General features: G+C 41.6%; 1 protein-coding gene across 5 annotated transcripts in view; it reads left to right on the top strand.

Moving 5' to 3' along the window:
• AUTS2 (activator of transcription and developmental regulator AUTS2) overlaps window positions 1-17,253 on the top strand; it is a 1,206,807-nt gene that overhangs the window by 311,415 nt on the left and 878,139 nt on the right. For all 5 annotated transcript variants that reach the window (XM_050783556.1, XM_050783558.1, XM_050783557.1 and 2 more), the window contains exon 2: window positions 2,611-2,823. In XM_050783556.1, the coding sequence (XP_050639513.1) occupies window positions 2,611-2,823 (213 nt within the window). The remainder of the gene's footprint in view (window positions 1-2,610; window positions 2,824-17,253) is intronic.

Below are 17,253 nucleotides of genomic sequence, written 5' to 3'. Positions count from 1 at the left end.
TATGAGGGTGGTGACTTCCCCACACCATTATCATCCTAAACATAGGTCAGTGCTACGTTTGTACTTGGCATATACTAGGCACACAAAACATAGTAGTTGAATGAGTGAAGGCCTGAGAATAGAGTACTTTGTATTACAAGAAAAGTCTCCCTGAGTGGGCAACACTGCTAAAAGTCATTGAACTAGGAAAGGGAGGAGTGTGTAAGAGAGGCCTTTTGAGGCCAAGGCAAATCAGTGTAAAGGCCTGCGTTAGTTTGTCCAGGCTACATTAGCAAAATGTCATAAACTGGGTTGCTTATAAACAAGCAACATTTATTTCTCACAGTTCTGGAGGCTGGGAAGTCCAAGGTTGAGGCACCAGCAGATTCTGTGTCTGGTGAGAGCTTGTTCCTCATGGATGGTGCCTGTTCTCACGTGGTAGAGGTGCAAACAGACTCCCTTAGGCCTTTTATAGGGGCACTAATCCCCTTCACAAGGGTTCCACCCTCATGATCCAATCAACTCCCAAAGTCCCCCATCTCCTGGCCAACATGGTGAAACCTCATCTCTACTAAAAATACAAAAAAAAAAAATTAACTGGGTGTGGTGGCAGGCATCTGTAACCCCAGCTACTCAGGAGGCTGAGGCAGGGAATCGCTTGAATGGGGAGGCGGAAGTTGCAGTGAGCCAAGGTTGTGCCATTGCACTACAACCTGGGCAACAAGAGCAAACTCTGTCTCAAAAAAAAAAAAAAAAAAAAAAAAAAATTCTAGGGAGACACAAACATTCAGATCATAATAAGGCTCAAGGTCTCAAACTAATAAGCATGGCTGATTTGGGGAGAGACATCAGGGAGTACCATGCATGTAAAGTTGGGGGTGCTGGGATATTGGAAGCAGCAGAATAGTTGCCTTGAGAAAATTGGATGTGAAAGGGAGGAAAAAGAGCGGTATTTTAAGGAGAAATGAGTGGAAGGAAATTTCTATTTTGGTTTTGTTTTATTTTATTTTATTTTATTTATTTATTTATTTTTTTTGAGACGGAGTCTCGCTCTGTAGCCCGGGCTGGAGTACAGTGGCCGGATCTCAGCTCACTGCAAGCTCTGCCTCCCAGGTTTACGCCATTCTCCTGCCTCAGCCTCCCGAGTAGCTGGGACTACAGGCGCCCGCCACCTCGCCTGGCTAGTTTTTTGTATTTTTTAGTAGAGACGGGGTTTCACGGTGTTCGCCAGGATGGTCTCGATCTCCTGACCTCGTGATCCACCTGTCTCGGCCTCCCAAAGTGCTGGGATTACAGGCTTGAGCCACCGCGCCCGGCCTGGTTTTGTTTTATTTTTAAATGTACATTTAGATAGTAAATTTAATTGTTCATTTAAAAATAACTAAAATAATATAATTGGATTGTTTGAAATACAAAAGATACACGTTTTAAGTAATGGATAACCCCATTTACCCTGATGTGATTATTACACATCGCATGCTTGTATCAAAACATCTAATGTAAGCCATAAATATATATGCCTACTATGTACCCCAGAAATTAAAAAAAAAAAAATTTAAGTGCATTGAGGACTACAGAAACTGAGGAACTGTGGTGAGGCTTCATGAGGGGGATTTTCTGTGTTAAGAGGATTAGATCCACTAGTTTCAAAATAACTGAGTGCCAAAACATTTTCATTTTATTGCTTAGTGTGTGCATCATTTCTCACAGAGCTTAGGATATTTGCATGTATGTGATTTGTTTGATGTTCTGAGAGCCCATTTTGCACGTGGTCTCAGAGTTGTAGTGACTTACTCCATGTCTCATCATGAATAATGTCAGTGTCTGGGCACTAAAAGCCCAGGTGTTTTGGAACATTGGTGTGAAGTGAGCTGCCTGGAGGCACAGAACTCTATCAGGTTATGTGGCCTGAAATGCTCACCTGTAGTTTCTACAGATACAGTTCCTCATTCAAGGACATTGATTTCCCATTTTCTACCCACCTCCCCATCCCCAACCACACACAGGAATAAATAAAAAGTTGCTGTTGATCTTGGTGGTAATATTGTTACATTTTGCAAAGAAAATGGAAATAAGGATGCTTAGAGAAACGTGGTAAAAAAATATAATGCATTAAGGAAACATTTTAATCATATGAGTAGATAGTTCCTTTCTTGCTGGCTCACATCCACCTGGACCTGATAAATTCAACTGGGTGCTATTTCTTTTGAATTGAGCATACACTTAGTGCTCATTTTCTGAAACATAATTGATGTACCAACATGGGAAATGAGTAGATTGCACTTCCTTGGGGAATGTCATTGTGTGCTGGACCCAACACCAAATCAAACAGAAAGCTACTATCCCAGGGAGCAGTGAAATCACTTTTGATGCATATCCTTGTGTTTAGTTTTCTACCCAGTAATAATAGAAAGGATTTGTATATTTGTATATATTTATATATTTGTGATGGCATTAAGGATTCAGGAAAATTGAAAGCCATGTTTCTTAGTTTTAGGTCTTCTCATATCCCATTTTCCTATCCCTCTTCCACTTAGTAGTAACACTCTTTAGTATTTAGCCTGTATTTTGGGTGTGACCCTAGATACCTTTGTAACCACCACTTCCCTTTCCTTCTCTTCTTTCCTACAGAAAGATGTAGCACTTAAGCCTCAGGAACGTGTGGAGAAACGCCAGACGCCCCTGACCAAGAAGAAACGAGAAGCACTTACCAATGGCTTGTCCTTTCATTCAAAGAAGAGCAGACTCAGCCACCCACACCACTACAGCTCAGATCGAGAAAATGACCGCAATCTCTGCCAGCACCTTGGGAAGAGAAAGAAAATGCCGAAGGCACTCAGACAGGTGAGGACGCTTGGGTTCGCTCTTTACTGTGGCCGCAAAATTCTTTCCTTAGGTGCTTCCTCCACTGTGGTTCTTCGTAACAGGTGGAGAAGATACCCTTGGTGGGATGCTGAAGTGGTTGTCCAACAAAGCTGTGTGCGTGCTTTTAAAAGAATCTAAAACCCAATCTCAGTGCTTTTTATGGGGATTTGAAACTTCAGCATGGTGCTCTTTCAATCAGATATGCTTTGTGCAACAAAGCTTGATACTAGTGGTACTGGTATTTAGGGCAGACTGGTCTTAATAGTTGTCAAGATGGATTGGCTTGTAGGGGAGATATCTTTGCAATTAGGATAAATGGAACAGGTAGATTTCATCACGTACATTGTGCATCTCATGGTTCTAAGGTGCTAAAATGACTGCCTGTGTGTGAGAAGTGCCTTGCTAAGATTTATATTTTCCGGGGAAGCTCAGATATTGTGGCATCTGGGAAGGCAATGGCAAATAAATGAATTTGCCTTTTGGTGTCTTAGTTGTTCTCCATAGGCTATAATTCAAGACTATCTTTGTGATCTGTTGATTGTATAAACGTCTGATAGTGAGGCTTACTGGCCTGTTAATAATTAGGTTTCAATGATCCACAAGAAAGTATAGCTCTTGGCATTTGGGAAGCCTTTCTGCCTGTGGAAATCCCCACATGAGATGGATTAATAATGAGATATGAAGCTGTTTATAGCAGTTTTTCTGCACAAATCCAGAGGCTTCAGTGCCTGTCAAGTTAGTTACCTGTGTCCTGGGTGTGTTTTATTTAGTTTTTGGCAGGACCGTTGGGTAGGATTGACTATTACTGAAGAAAGCAGAGGAAGGAATTGTGGTTTACAGAGCAGGTGCTGCTAATTAGAAGTGGAACAGGTAATTTTTGGTTTGCAGATGTTTCTCTGCAGAGGCAGGGAGATCTGGGATCAAACAAAACAATGGTTCCCAAACCTCACAGATCTTTAGAATAATTAATGAGGGCTACTAAACCCAAATTTCTGGCCATTCTTTAGGACCTAATGACATTTGTAGTTTTAGGAAGTTTCCTATTTGAAAACAGCCTGCTTGGAAGTCACTTTTACAAAGAATCAAGAGTGTATTTGGGTGATGGCTTTTAGTTAAAAGATTGGAAAGATCGAAAGCCTCAATAGGATGTAGTGGGCAGTGTGGTGTCAGAATTCTGCCTCATACATAGTGAAGGATATAATCCTGGTAAAACATCTGGGGTGATGGGTTTCAGATGGACCCAGAAGGCTTCCAAGGTAATACCCTAAATCTGACAACCAGCGCAGTGTTTCTAAAGGTACACTTGTGTCCTGAAACGCCAGACTGGAGTTATAATAGTAATGATTAACATTCACCTAATGCATACCATGCTCCATTCAGTGAGGGAGTTTTTGTAGTATAACCTATAATTTGTACAACAACCCTGACTAGTAGGTAATATCATGGTTACTTAACAGCTGTGGAAACTAGGGCTCAAAGAGATAAAGTGACATGTCTGAGGCCTTGGCAATGAGGGAAGGAGCCGGGGTTTAGACTCAGATATCTCTAGTTCCGTGGCTTGCTCTGTTTTCCATATTTGGATGAAGTTTTATTTATTTTTTTCCCGATAGGGAGTTGGGGAGAGGGAGAAAAGCCTAAGTTCTATAAAAGGTGATGTTCCTGTGGTATTTGTGACTCCTAATTTATGCCTCTCTGTGTGAGATACGTGAGAAAAGTAATTAATCTCAGTGGAAAGAGATTGCAGTGTAACCACCCCCCTCTCCCTCAGGGCCCCCCTCTCCCTCAGGGCCCCTGTCTCCCTCAGGGCCCCCTCCCAGCGGGGTAAGAAGGAAGGCTTCTTATTCTGAGTTAACACCAAGCTGCGGATCTTCATCCTTGAATCTTTTTATTCTAGACATGATCTGACTTTTCTATTTTGTGTCCTCAAAATTATTCTTTCTATTTCTTTCTACTTCTTCAAGACTTTCAGGGTCCTCTGGTGACAGAGTTTTATGATCGGAAAAGAAGACTAGGACTTAAGCATCTTAAATTTGAGTAGCTTTTGGTTTTAATGGCCAACTTTCTAGTACTAATGGTATTTGAAATCAAAGCTATCTTTGTTTTAGGTAACATATTTAGAAAAGCAAATATTTTGACTCTTTATGAGTCATGGAGAAGGAAAGCATGAATTGTATCTTTGGCCCTATGTAAAACTTTTAAAAACAAGGACTATTTTCTTATCTTTAGTGTTGATGCCAAAATATGCTATCCAATCAATTGTTATATTTTTGGTAAGAAGGAATGCAGAAGGTGATAACTGAGATAAGGCCATAATACTTCTCATTTTTAATATTCTTAGAATCACTGTGCCATTATGAAATCCCAAACAAGTCACCGTCTGGTAACTGCCCATCTGGAAAATGAAGGGCTTGGACTTGAATGTTTCTTAGGCTCCTCCCTCTGGGTCCCATCGTTTTTTAAATTTATGAATAACACAAATACAGTGTTGTAGAGGTCTGTAAAGGAGTCTGTAGGTCTGAAGGTAATGCTGTTTTGGAGTCAGTCTGTAACTGATAGGCTCTGTGAAGACATTTATTTTTAATATTTTTTTTCTTTAAAATTTTGTTTTCATGTAATAGGAAGACATTTAAAGGAGAGGTGTAGGATGCATTTTGTAGTGGGAGGGAGGGGAGTGGTCCATTGTGTGTCAGCCCAGACAAATGCCATCTGTTATGTGATCATTGGTAAAGAGTGACACATGAGTGTTTAATGACCACAGTAGATGTTCAAAAAGCTTGTCTGAAGAATACGTGTGATTGCTTTCCTATCATCCTAGATGCCTGTAAATATCACAATTACTTTATTGCCTGCCTTTGCCTCTTATCAGGTAAAGAAACTGAATCTGACCATCTTAGCTGGGAGGGGACCTTGAGATGAGAGTGAGCTTTGGGGAGCATTTCTGCATTAATGGATTGTCATTTAGTGCCTGTTCTTGAGAACTACAGATGAAATAGGGAAGAGGCGAGAACTTAGCCTTTATTTCTGACTTGGTGAGAGTGAATTAGGTTTGCATCTTATTAGGAAATGGTACTTCCTGAGCAGACAACTTAATGCATAGCTTTCCTGTAATTATGGGAAGATGTTACTCCTTAGTAGAGAGGAAATAATAGGATTTTTTTTTCTGAGACTCTGTTGAGGACAACTAATCTTTTTACTCTGAGAGTGCAATTATAATACTTTTATAGGAAAGATGTGTAGTTCTAAAACCAAACTGCTTATTCCTTCACTTGCCTGGTTATAAAACCCAAGTTCTTGTGATGTTGTTCCATACTGCCAAAAGAAAGCTTTTAAACTGACACTTATTTGTTGGATTATGTTTTTAAGTATAAATACATACTGCCTTAGAAGATGCTGAGGTGGCACCTGTCTTGGCAAATGGTTGCACTTTTTGATATGAGAAATTTGAATACTCTTCTTACTTCCCAAAGGGGTTAAAAATTATGAAGAAATGAATAAGTTACCTCTTATACAACTCTTGTACAAAATAGAGCATGTCTTTCTGACCTCTGTAAATTAACTACTTGTTCATGATGTAAGCACTTAGACATGGTATATAAAAAGTTTTATCATTTACTTACAAGGACATGGTACTTTTTTTTTTTCTCGATGGAGATATGGGGGTGGGAAAAGCAAAAGAGGTTGCAGAGGTCCTCTCCTTAAGGAGCTTTATTCTCTAATTGAGGGACTAAGTCATAATGAAACCACTGAGGAACACAAGGAAGTCACGTGTTGCTAAACCGATAAGCCAAATTATAACTTCCTGAGAAGGACTTTGGGAAAACTTAACCCTTCCTAGGGCATTGAGTTTAGTTTCAGTATGTCTAACTTCTAGACCATGGGGAATTCTTTAAAAATTTAGGACTTTGTAGTTTAAAACACACACAGAGAGCAAAAGGGTTTTAAAAATAGAGTACCAATGATGAAAAGTTGATGAGCATTCGGAGAACTCTCAGATTTGGCTCTGACTGGATTTCTAAATCTCCATTTAGTCCATTAGTTTGTCCTTTCTCTGTAGTATGAACTGAGCCAGAGGACATATGCTTAATGAGCTAGAAGGCATTCTTAGGTTATATGAACTCTTCTAACAGACACCAAGATGAATCATCAAAATAAATCCTGTGGTCTGCCTCCTTCACTGAATTTTAGGTGCCAAAAAGCCATTCATCTTAGGGCAGAATTTCCTAAAGAAAGAGGCAACCTGTTGAGATTGCTTTAGTCAAAGAAGAACATCATTTTAGAGGAAAGTGGAGGAATTTGTGAATATTTCAGGATCCTGTTGGTAGACTCTAACCTTGTTGGTAAGGATGGCTTATGTGGGAATGCCTTATGTGGTTTAAAATCTTTATACTAGTTAATCTGGGTAGGTATTTCTTGTTAGGAATAAAAATTTGCTCTTCTCTCTCTGAAAATGTAGTATGGTGGGAGATTTATAGTTGACATTGGAAACTGTAGACACCAAAAGTGTCTACTGCTTTCTAGGAAGAAGAGGGATCCACCCCAGTGCCAGGCGTTTAAAATTAGATAGATTACTAGAACTCTGCATGGTGGTTGCATCTGCTTCGTGTATTGACATTTCACGTTGGTCTTCCTTGGAGTAAGTGATAGTGGTGCTGTAGACTAAGAGCCCAGGTGACTGGGCCACCCGCTCTTTCCACCTGTCCTGATGGAACGGTCTATCCCAGCCCATGGTCTTTCCTGTTGAGAGTATTTGCTACCAGAGGCTGGTCCCTTATTTCAGCACGACTTAGACTTACTCCTGTTGTCTGAGGAGCTTTCTGTCAAATTTGTTACTAGTAGAAATTAACTTGCAAAGGAGGATTTATAATGGAAAACTTTGGTTAAACAGATCCAGTTCAAGTCTCATTTCTGAAGATCTGCTAATTAGTTTTTGATGGAAATCTAGGCCAAAAATCACACAGGTATTTATCCAGCTTGACTCCAGAGCCTACCAGTTTCTGGAAATCAGAGCATTTGAGACACTAATGTAATTTGGGATTTTACTGTCGTAATGAAAAGACATAAACTTTGCTATGTGCTCTTTCATACATACTTTTGTTATAATAGTTAGATGTCTGCTGGTACCTTGAACTAGTATTAAGAAATGTCAGTTAAACCATTTTTACCTCATACTTCAAAATTTCGAGTTTAACATGTTAATTGGGATTTCATTTGCTTTTGAAAAATTGTGTAGTCATGTGAAGGTTACAAGCTAAGATATCAAATAAAATTCTTTATATGTTTTTCCCTTTTATGAATTAAAGTTGCATACTACTTATTCCCCTTGCCTAAAGTGCAGAAATAAGAAAAACCATAAGGAAACATGGAGAGAATAAAAGATTGGCTTATGATCTCTCTTGGAATCTTGATTGACTTGAATAAGAATAAGATGCTAGTTTTAACATCAGGTAATTGAGGAACCCCGATCTAGGCTTGTCTCTGTTCAGGAATTATTCATGTATTATATTGGAAGTATTGGTTTGTAACTGGGATTGGTAACCCCGACACTAATATAATAATGAGTTATATGAAAGATGTTTTGCTTTTGTTTTTATCTTGAGCATTTGGAAACAGGTTTATTGGAATTTTTCATTTTGTGTCTTTTGACTCTACTTCATTGCTATGAGCCCTGAATGTTGGGAATAGTGAGCATAAACATCAGTTAACTTCAGTGAGATACATCTTTGAAATGTTATGGCCAGTAATAATTTTATCCTAAATGACATTTGTAATTTTAAATAAAAATTTAGTAAAAATTGACTATAAAAAGGACATAGCACATGTATTAGGATTCTCTGGAGAGCAAGTACCAACAGATTATATATGTAGATAGATAGTAGAGAGATAAGAGGGGATTCATTTGGGGAATTTGTTCACATGATTATGGGGGCTAAGAGGTCCCATAACAGGCCCTCTGCAAGCTGGAGACACTGGGATTCACAGTATGACTCAGACCAAGTCTGAAGGCCTGAGACTGGGGTAGTCCTTGAATCCAAAGCCTAGAGAGCCTAGAGTTTTGATGACCAAGGACAGGATATTATTTTTTATTTTTTATTTTTTTTTGAGATGGAGTCTCGCTCTGTCGCTCAGGCTGGAGTGCAGTGGCGCAATCTCAGCTCACTGCAGGCTCTGCCTCCCAGGTTCCCGCCATTCTCCTGCCTTAGCCTCCCGAGTAGCTGGGACTACAGGCGCCCGCCACCATGCCCGGCTAATTTTTTTGTATTTTTAGTAGAGATGGGGTTGCACCATGTTAGCCAGGATGGTCTCGATCTCCTGACCTTGTGATCCACCGACCTCGGCCTCCCAAAGTGTTGGGATTACAGGCTTGAGCCACCGCGCCCGGCCAAGGGCAGGAAATTATATCCCAGCTCCAGGAGAGAGAGAGACCATTTCGCCTTTCGTCTGTTTTTGTTTTATCTGGACCCCCGGCTGATTGCATGTGCCTGCCCACATGGAGGGCAGATCCTTCCCCACTTAGTTCACTCAGACTCAACATGCCCATCTCCTCTGGAAATACCCTCAGAGACACACCCAAAGATAATGCTTTACCAGTTCTCTGGGTATTCTTTAATCCAGTCAAGTCAACACCCTAAATTAACCAAGACAGCACATTAACTACCACCTCATAAAATAAAGCCTGCAGAGAGAAAATAAGCTGAATGGGTAAAGGAACTGCAATGAAAAGAATGGGAAGTAATTCAGCTTGGGTGATCCTGATTCCTATAGGAGTTGTTCCATAAAACAGTGACCTTTTATGTTTCCCAAAGTAAGAAAATTTTATATGTGTATGTGTGCCTGCAGAACTTTATTAAGGGCCATTTGAATCCCATATATTGTTAGAGGAGTTAAGAAAGATAAAGCGATAGGAGTGATTTTCAACTGTGGCTCCCATGAATTTCTACAATGTCAGTGATTGAAGAACGAGGGAACACATCTTTCTTTTAATAAGGCCTAGCCAGTGCACTTTTGGTAGTTGATGAGGGTAGGATAGAAATCCCTTTCTTTATTTAAAACTGTGCATTTTTGTGATGATTAAATTTTACATTTTTCCCTCTTGTGATGATATAAAGTTATCTGCATGTGGCCAGATCTCAGCTACATAACATGAAATAAGCCTCTGTATGTTCTGCATTCTAATCTCTGTTCACAGCAATCCTATATCCACACAAGTCTGTACATGACAGGTAATGAGTGGGAAGTGGGAGGAGATGGGTGACTGTGTGGTTTGCAATAGTGGTGGTGGGGAGCTGAGCAGATGGTTGTGATAGCCACATGCTGCGTGATTCCCGTGGGAGTTGATGGTGGTGACAGGCGACTCACAATGTGCTATTTACAGTTTGGGTTTGCAGTCTTTCGGTGACATCTGAATGCTCTTTAGCAACTGCTTTCATTACTGCCTTTCGAGGAGCTGTTAATTGAAAATGAAATTGTGGGTGGGCTTTAAGACAGGCAGGCGCAGGCAATTCTGTGTGGTAAATGTTACTTGAGAACTGTTGGATGTCTTCATGCCCAATTTGTAATTCATTTTCTAAGACTGTAAAATCCAAAGGTGCATTTGGAGATTCAGTTATGTTACACATAGGCAAAGCTGATTGTCACACCTTGCCCAAAGGGTCAAACGTACAGTTATTGGGACGGGTGCTGTGGTTCATGCCTGTAATCTCAGCACTTTGGGAGGCTAAGGTGGGAGGATTACTTTGAGCACAGGAATTCAAGACCAGCCTGGGCAATATGATGAGACCTTGTCTCTAGAGAAATAAAAAAATAGCTGGGCGTGGTGATGCATGCCTGTGGTTCCAGTTTCTTGGGATGCTGAAGTGGGAGGATTATGAGGGCCCAGGAAGTTAAGGCTGCAGTGAGCTATGTTCACACCACTGCACCCCAGCCTTGGCAACAGAGCAAGACCCTGTCTCCAAAAAAAAAAAAAAAAAAATACACTTATTTGCCTGGAAACCAACCTAGGGGAATGCTTGGCGATCCCAGCTGCCTGCTCGTGTCTTACCTTGTGTGGTTCTCTTTAAATGTATACAACTGTGTGAGGTTCTTTTGTGAAATCTGTTGACATCTTATAGTGTTCTGTGTGAGTTTATTGTAGGACTTCATCCTCTCTTCCTTTAGCTCTTCATATAGTTACTATGCAGGAGTAAATGTTTATTTGTTCTCTTGAAACTTGGGATACATTTTTCCCTCGGTATCCAAGGAGGATTCTTTCCAGGACTCCTCATGGATACTAAAAGCTGTGGATGATCAAGTTCCTTATATAAAATGTTATAGTATTTTTATGTAACCAGCGCACATCCTCTCACAAACTTTAAATCATCTCTAAATTATTTATAATACCTAATACAATGTAAAAACTATGCAATTCATTATTATATTGCATTGTTTAGGCAATAATTACAAGAAAAAGAGCCTGCACATATCCAGTATATAAGTGACCGTTGTAGGCCTAACCACATTTTTGATCGGCCATTGGTTGGATCCATGGATACAGAGTGCCAACTGTGTTATATTCAAGTTCTTACATATAACACTGTTTCTTGTAAACCTTCTCATGTGATACAACTCTGTTGAAGGCAGTTGGAGCCTGGAAGCAAACAAGAGAAGAAGGAAGAGAGAGGGTGGATTTTATTGGACTTTGACAGTGGTTGATGATCTTGATTCTCTTATGGCTGCCCCCAGCTGCAGGATTGTGATTTGTTTCTCATCTTCAGAGTTGTTTGCTAAAGCATTAGTAGCATTACTGAAATGGTAGCTTTTGTAAATGTTTATATGTTGAATTGTTTTATTGCCCATAGCTTTGCACAGAAATCTTGTGCTGAACAAGGAATGACCTCCCTCTTGGAAGTGCTGTTAACTCTCTTCTTAATTAAATATGAATATAGATGCGGTATTACTGCATTTTTAAAGCTTTCCCTTGAACATTTCAGTGAACACTGTCTGGGACAAAACCATGCTGAATTATACGCTTTGACAACTATCGCTCTTTGCTCTTAGAGACCCCCCGAGGCTTGGGGTGAGGAGACATATCCCTTGCTGTACTTAACCCTCAGTCCCATTAGACCTGCTTTGCCACAGGAACCCTGCTGTTTTAATGCATTTGAGCTGCTGCTGGGTCCTAATGATGTTTAAAAGAACCCGTCTTGGTATTCTAAATGAACTCTGGAGCATTGCCTATTGATGCAAGTGTTGATGATTTTGTATCAGGCAGATATTACTTTGTTATTAACTCTGGGGCTTTTTACACCTAGGGGTGTGCATCCTCACACTAGTGCTCACAGAGACACACACAGGAGCAGAAACCAAAATAGCTCACAAATGTGGGCAAGTCCTGTGGGGGCCCACCTGATGTCTCTCAGGAGGCCTGATGAGCTGTGCCATGTGGCCTTCTAGAACATTGTACCTGCATTCATTGATCACAGCTCTGCAGAAGCTGCCACTTCTCCTATGTGCCTGCCTGCAGTGATGCTGATGTAGCAGGTCATTCTGTAATCACTGTTTGCACCTGCGTTTGCTCAGGAAGTGCTTGTGTCATACATCTTGAAATCATGTAGTACAAACCTGGACAGGTCCTAATTGCTGGTGATGGTTCTGAGAGGCTGAGATTGGCTATAATTAGATAGAATAGCAATTAGCTACATTTTCTGAGTAGGGAACATACAGAATAATGTATCTCAAAGGGAGATCTTTGGACCGCTATGTCAGAACAACTGTGGATCTTTTGTTAAAATGCAGACTCCCAGGTAATCACCTTGGCATAGTCCCTTGGGTGGGGATCAGGGTGTGGCAACAAGGAACTGGAATTCCTTCGGTGACTCCAGTACAGGTGCTGCAAGTGCTATATTTTTAAATAAACTGTACTTATTTTTTGTTTTCAATTAAAAATTGCAATATTGTTAGCAAAACTTGGGAAGAATCTTAAAATTGTAAAAACACATCTGTGGAAATTAATTTTGTCAATGATTGGATCATATTTTTGTTCTGTACATTTACTAATTGAATTATCTTCCAAAATGTATTGGCAAGAAAGAAATGTTTCTACCAGGTGATGTATTATTATTATTAAAAAAAAATGGTGTTTTCAAAATAGCTACTTTTTCTAGGTGTTTACTAAGATGGACCTGATATAATAATTGTATTCTAGTATTCTCTCCTTAGGCCCACTGGCTCACTCAAATAATAGCTGTTTATAAAGATGCTAACTGGAATTTTTTATTTTTCACTTTTTTAAGTTCTGATTTCTTGTTTTTTCCCTTCTGTAGACAATGATGATGAGTTCTTAAGGTTTATACATTTTTTGAACTCTTCAAATTACAAAAATTGGCAATATTTGGTGCTAGGGGTCAAGTGTGAAAGAAATCTGAAAATATTGCCCTTATCAGTGGAGACTAAAGACTGTTTGTTATTTTCTTCATTACCAGCAAAGCTTCAGTTTAATAAAAATATAATAGAATTTACGGTTTTGATTCCACAAATTCAAAAAGAAATATTTTCCTTTCTAAAGCCCAACAGAATAAAAATTCTCATAAGAAGTTTTGTTTAAGTAGCAAAACCTATTCTTACGATTTAACAATTGCCTGAGATATGTCAACAGTAGGTAGCATTCGTTTTTTTATATATTGCTATGAGGCCAAGAATGCTATTTCCCTGGAGATTAGTGCAAAATAATCTACTGAATAGTTGCTAATGAAATTATCATATGAGAAAGATTATTAATAATGACTTTTGATTTTAAAAAACACTATCATCACATTTCCCTAAGAAATAATGATGATGATGAGAAAAGCAGTTGCTTTGAAATATAAAGCTGGGTGGTAATGGGCCTGGTGTGCACTGCTGGAAGATTGAATGGTACTTTGTGAAACTTCAGCAGCCCACTTGCATAATTTATCATTACCTGTCCCCTGCCTCTCTCTACTTAATTCTGAATTTGTATTTCTCAGATAAACATGGCAGTAGGGAAGATAGGGAAAGGTGTCGAGGGGATGTGATTCTATGGATATTTTTTAAGGGGAATGTATTGGTGTCATGGGATCCTTGGAATGTCACCTTGCCAGCTGGAATCCTCTGTGGCAGGTGTACCTTCTGCCTGAGTATTGCTTATGCTCACTGGGCTTGTTCTGCGCAGTTGGCCTGGCAGGCTGCACTTGGCTCATGCTACTGGCCTGGATCCCACACCTGCCAAGGGCGAGCCAGGCGTAGAGTGGCAAGGGGTGTGTGGGTGAGTGTATTAGTCCTTTTTCATGTTGCCAATAAACACGTAGCCGAGACTGGGCAATTTACAAAAAAAGAGGTTTAATGGACTTACACTTCCACATGGCTAGGGAGGCCTCACAATCATGGCAGAAAGCAGTGAGGAGCAGGTCACATCTTACATAGGTGTCAGGCAAACAGAGAGAGCGCTTGTGCAGGGAAACACCTGTTTTTATTTTATTATTTTATTTTTTATTTCTTTGAGACAGTCTTGCTGTGTCACCCAGGCTAGAGTGCAGTGGTGTGATCTAGGCTCACTGCAACCTCTGCCTCCTGGTTTAAGCGATTCTCCTGCCTCAGCCACCAAGTAGCTGGGTACAGGCACCTGCCACCACACCCAGCTAATGTTTGTATTTTTAGTAGATACGGGGTTTCACTGTGTTGACCAGGCTGGTCTTGAACTCCTGACCTTGTGATCCACCTGCCTCGGCCTTGCAAAGTGCTGGGATTACAGGTGTGAGCCACCACGCCTGGCCTGAACCTCCTGTTTTTAAAACCATCAGATCTCATAAGAGTTACCCACTATCACAAGAACAGCATGGGGAGGACCTCCATGATTCAATTACTTCCCTCCAGGTGGGAATTGTGGGAGTTACAATTCAAGATGAGATTTGGGTGGGGCCATAGCCAAACCATATCAGTGAGTGAGCTTGGGGTATGGCCGCTGCGCACAGCCAGACATGCCTGCTGCTGTGGCAGGGTGGGCAGCCCCAGGCACCGGAACAGTTGCTGGCTCCATGCGAGGCTGTGGCTGGACAAGATGCACTACACGCGACTTCCACTGTGGGCACCCCTGTCTGAATGAGGGCAACAAGGTGGCACTCAGAAGCTTGGAGACGCCAGGAACCACAGAGCCCCAAAGAGGGTGTCACAGCCCTGGCTCAGGGAGCCCCTAGGTCTGGGCTCCCCAAAGGGCTGCAGCTCTTCTCTCCTTGTTAACTGCAACGTGGCGAGCAGGGGGAAAAGTGTGTTTCAGCCCTGTCTGTGTTACAGCTCATCAGTGCCGCCATTCAACAGGTCTTGAGTTCTTATCCCATGTCTAGGAAGAATGAGGTACAGCAGACAACTGGAGTGTGAGCAAGGCGGAAAGGAGCTTTATTTGATCCACAAAACAGCTCCCAGGAGACCTCAAGAGGGTAACTCCTTTCCACAGACAGGTCATCCCTACGAGTGTCCACCTCTCACTGGAGAGGAGACCCACAGTGGTAACTCCTTTCTGCCCCTGGTAGTCCGATGTCCGTGTGAGCCTGACTGAGTCTTGGATTTTTATGTGCTTAGAAGGGAGGAAGTACGTGTTGATTGGTCCATGGGCAGGCCTGAAAAAAGCACCATCCGATTGGCTGAATGGTCATCAATGAAGTCTTCACTCTGGGCGGCAGACTCCACCTGGAACTGGGTGGCTTCATGCTGTCCGTGGCTTGAAGGTGGGATTTCACTGGGGACCTGTCCCTTTCTGCCCTGAAACCTGTCTGCCTCTCACCATCAACATGCCATCCATGGCACTCAGGCTGTTGATGCCAAGGGACACCCTTAGGCCCACGCTGAGCCACCTTCAATCCTACCTTTGCCTCCCTCCTATGCTCATGGGTACCCAGAATCTGGAGGGGGTGCTGAGGTGTCAGGGGGCTGGCGTGTCAGTGCCACCTGAGTGCATGCATGCCTGGCCAGGTTGTGACAGCACTCAGGCTTAGCCTTAATTTTCCTCTGAAATCAGAGTGGGCTTCAGGTATGGGGAGAGGCCAGGTAGCGAGAGTAGGTACTTCTGAGACTGCTGGGGCAGAGGCACTTCCCCAGGCCCCTGAGAGCTCAGGGATGCCCATGTCTGGAGCCACAGCTGGGCAGCTGCATGTGTGCCCAGGAACATGAATCTCTCACTCTGCCAACTCAGTAGAGGGTGGGGCTCCTGCCTTTTCCTGGCCCCAGCGAGTTCCTTGGAGCATATAGCCCTGGCTGCAGCCAGCGTCTTGGCAGCGGCCACTCCAGATGGGCTGCTGCTGCCATCACTGGGACCATCTAGAGAGTATATTAGGGCTGCCCCAATGGTGCTCCAGATAGACTAAGGAGACAAATCGACATAGTACAGTATTGGAAGGAAAGAATATGGAGTTTAAAAGCCGTTTTCATGGTCATTCTGCCCCTGCTCTTCTCTGCCCCCTTTCTAACTGAGCAGACCCGTACTTCTTTCATCTCTGTCCTTGAGCCTGCCTTCAACTCTTTGGCTTTCATTTTACTCTCTCCTTCCACCCAGTGTCTTTTGCTTGCTTCTTGACTCAGCCAGGAGTGCATGGGAAATCACTTAGATCTGCTCTCAGAGTCACAAAATGCCTTTGCTTCCTGTTTCCTTGTTCTTTTTACCATACTGGTTCTTTTCACTAAACATTTAGATTTATCATCTCTAGATTAGTGCAGCATTATTTAGGTCATTGCTATTGTACTCTGGTTAAAAAAGTTTCCACAGCCATCTAAATAAGATTGAAGCCTCTTAATATAGGACATTTTAGGCCCTGACTAATCCTGCTGCAATGTACCTTCCCAGTTGCCTCTTCTGCTCTCTGTAAACACCAAGCTGTAACTACAACTGTTATTTGGATGAACCCTGTGCTTTCTCCACATTCCTGGGCCTGTGTTTAGGCTATTTTCTTTGTTTAGAATATTCTTCTTTGTCATATTTGTCTTCCAGTGACTAGTTCAGACCCACTTCTTCCTTGAAGTTTTTATGATCTTTTCCCTTATAAGTAATTGCATTGTCTTCCCAACTCTCATGATCCTTTGTTTATAACAAGGGTGACCTCAGAATTTATCACCTAATCTAGGACATTACTGAGAATGAAAGGGGGCACCATTAATAATTACCTTGGAACAATAAGCATAAATCAGGACTTCTGAAAAACTAGGATATACAGTCACTCTGTAATTCACTTTTGGCCTTTTTCATACCATACTCTGTTTTGAGTTGGATGTATACATGTTCTTCTTTCCACCGAAATGTTGAGCTCCTTGAGGACCTCACTGTGTGACACAGCAAGGGGCCTAGGCTTATGTCACATGTAGGGAAACAACACCCTTAAAACCACTGCTATCCTTTACTCGAGGATACCCCTCTCATATTTATAGTTTCCA

This window comes from Macaca thibetana, chromosome 3 (genome assembly GCF_024542745.1).
Source record: "Macaca thibetana thibetana isolate TM-01 chromosome 3, ASM2454274v1, whole genome shotgun sequence".
Lineage (NCBI taxonomy): Eukaryota > Metazoa > Chordata > Mammalia > Primates > Cercopithecidae > Macaca > Macaca thibetana.
This window is presented reverse-complemented; position numbering and strand designations above follow the sequence as displayed.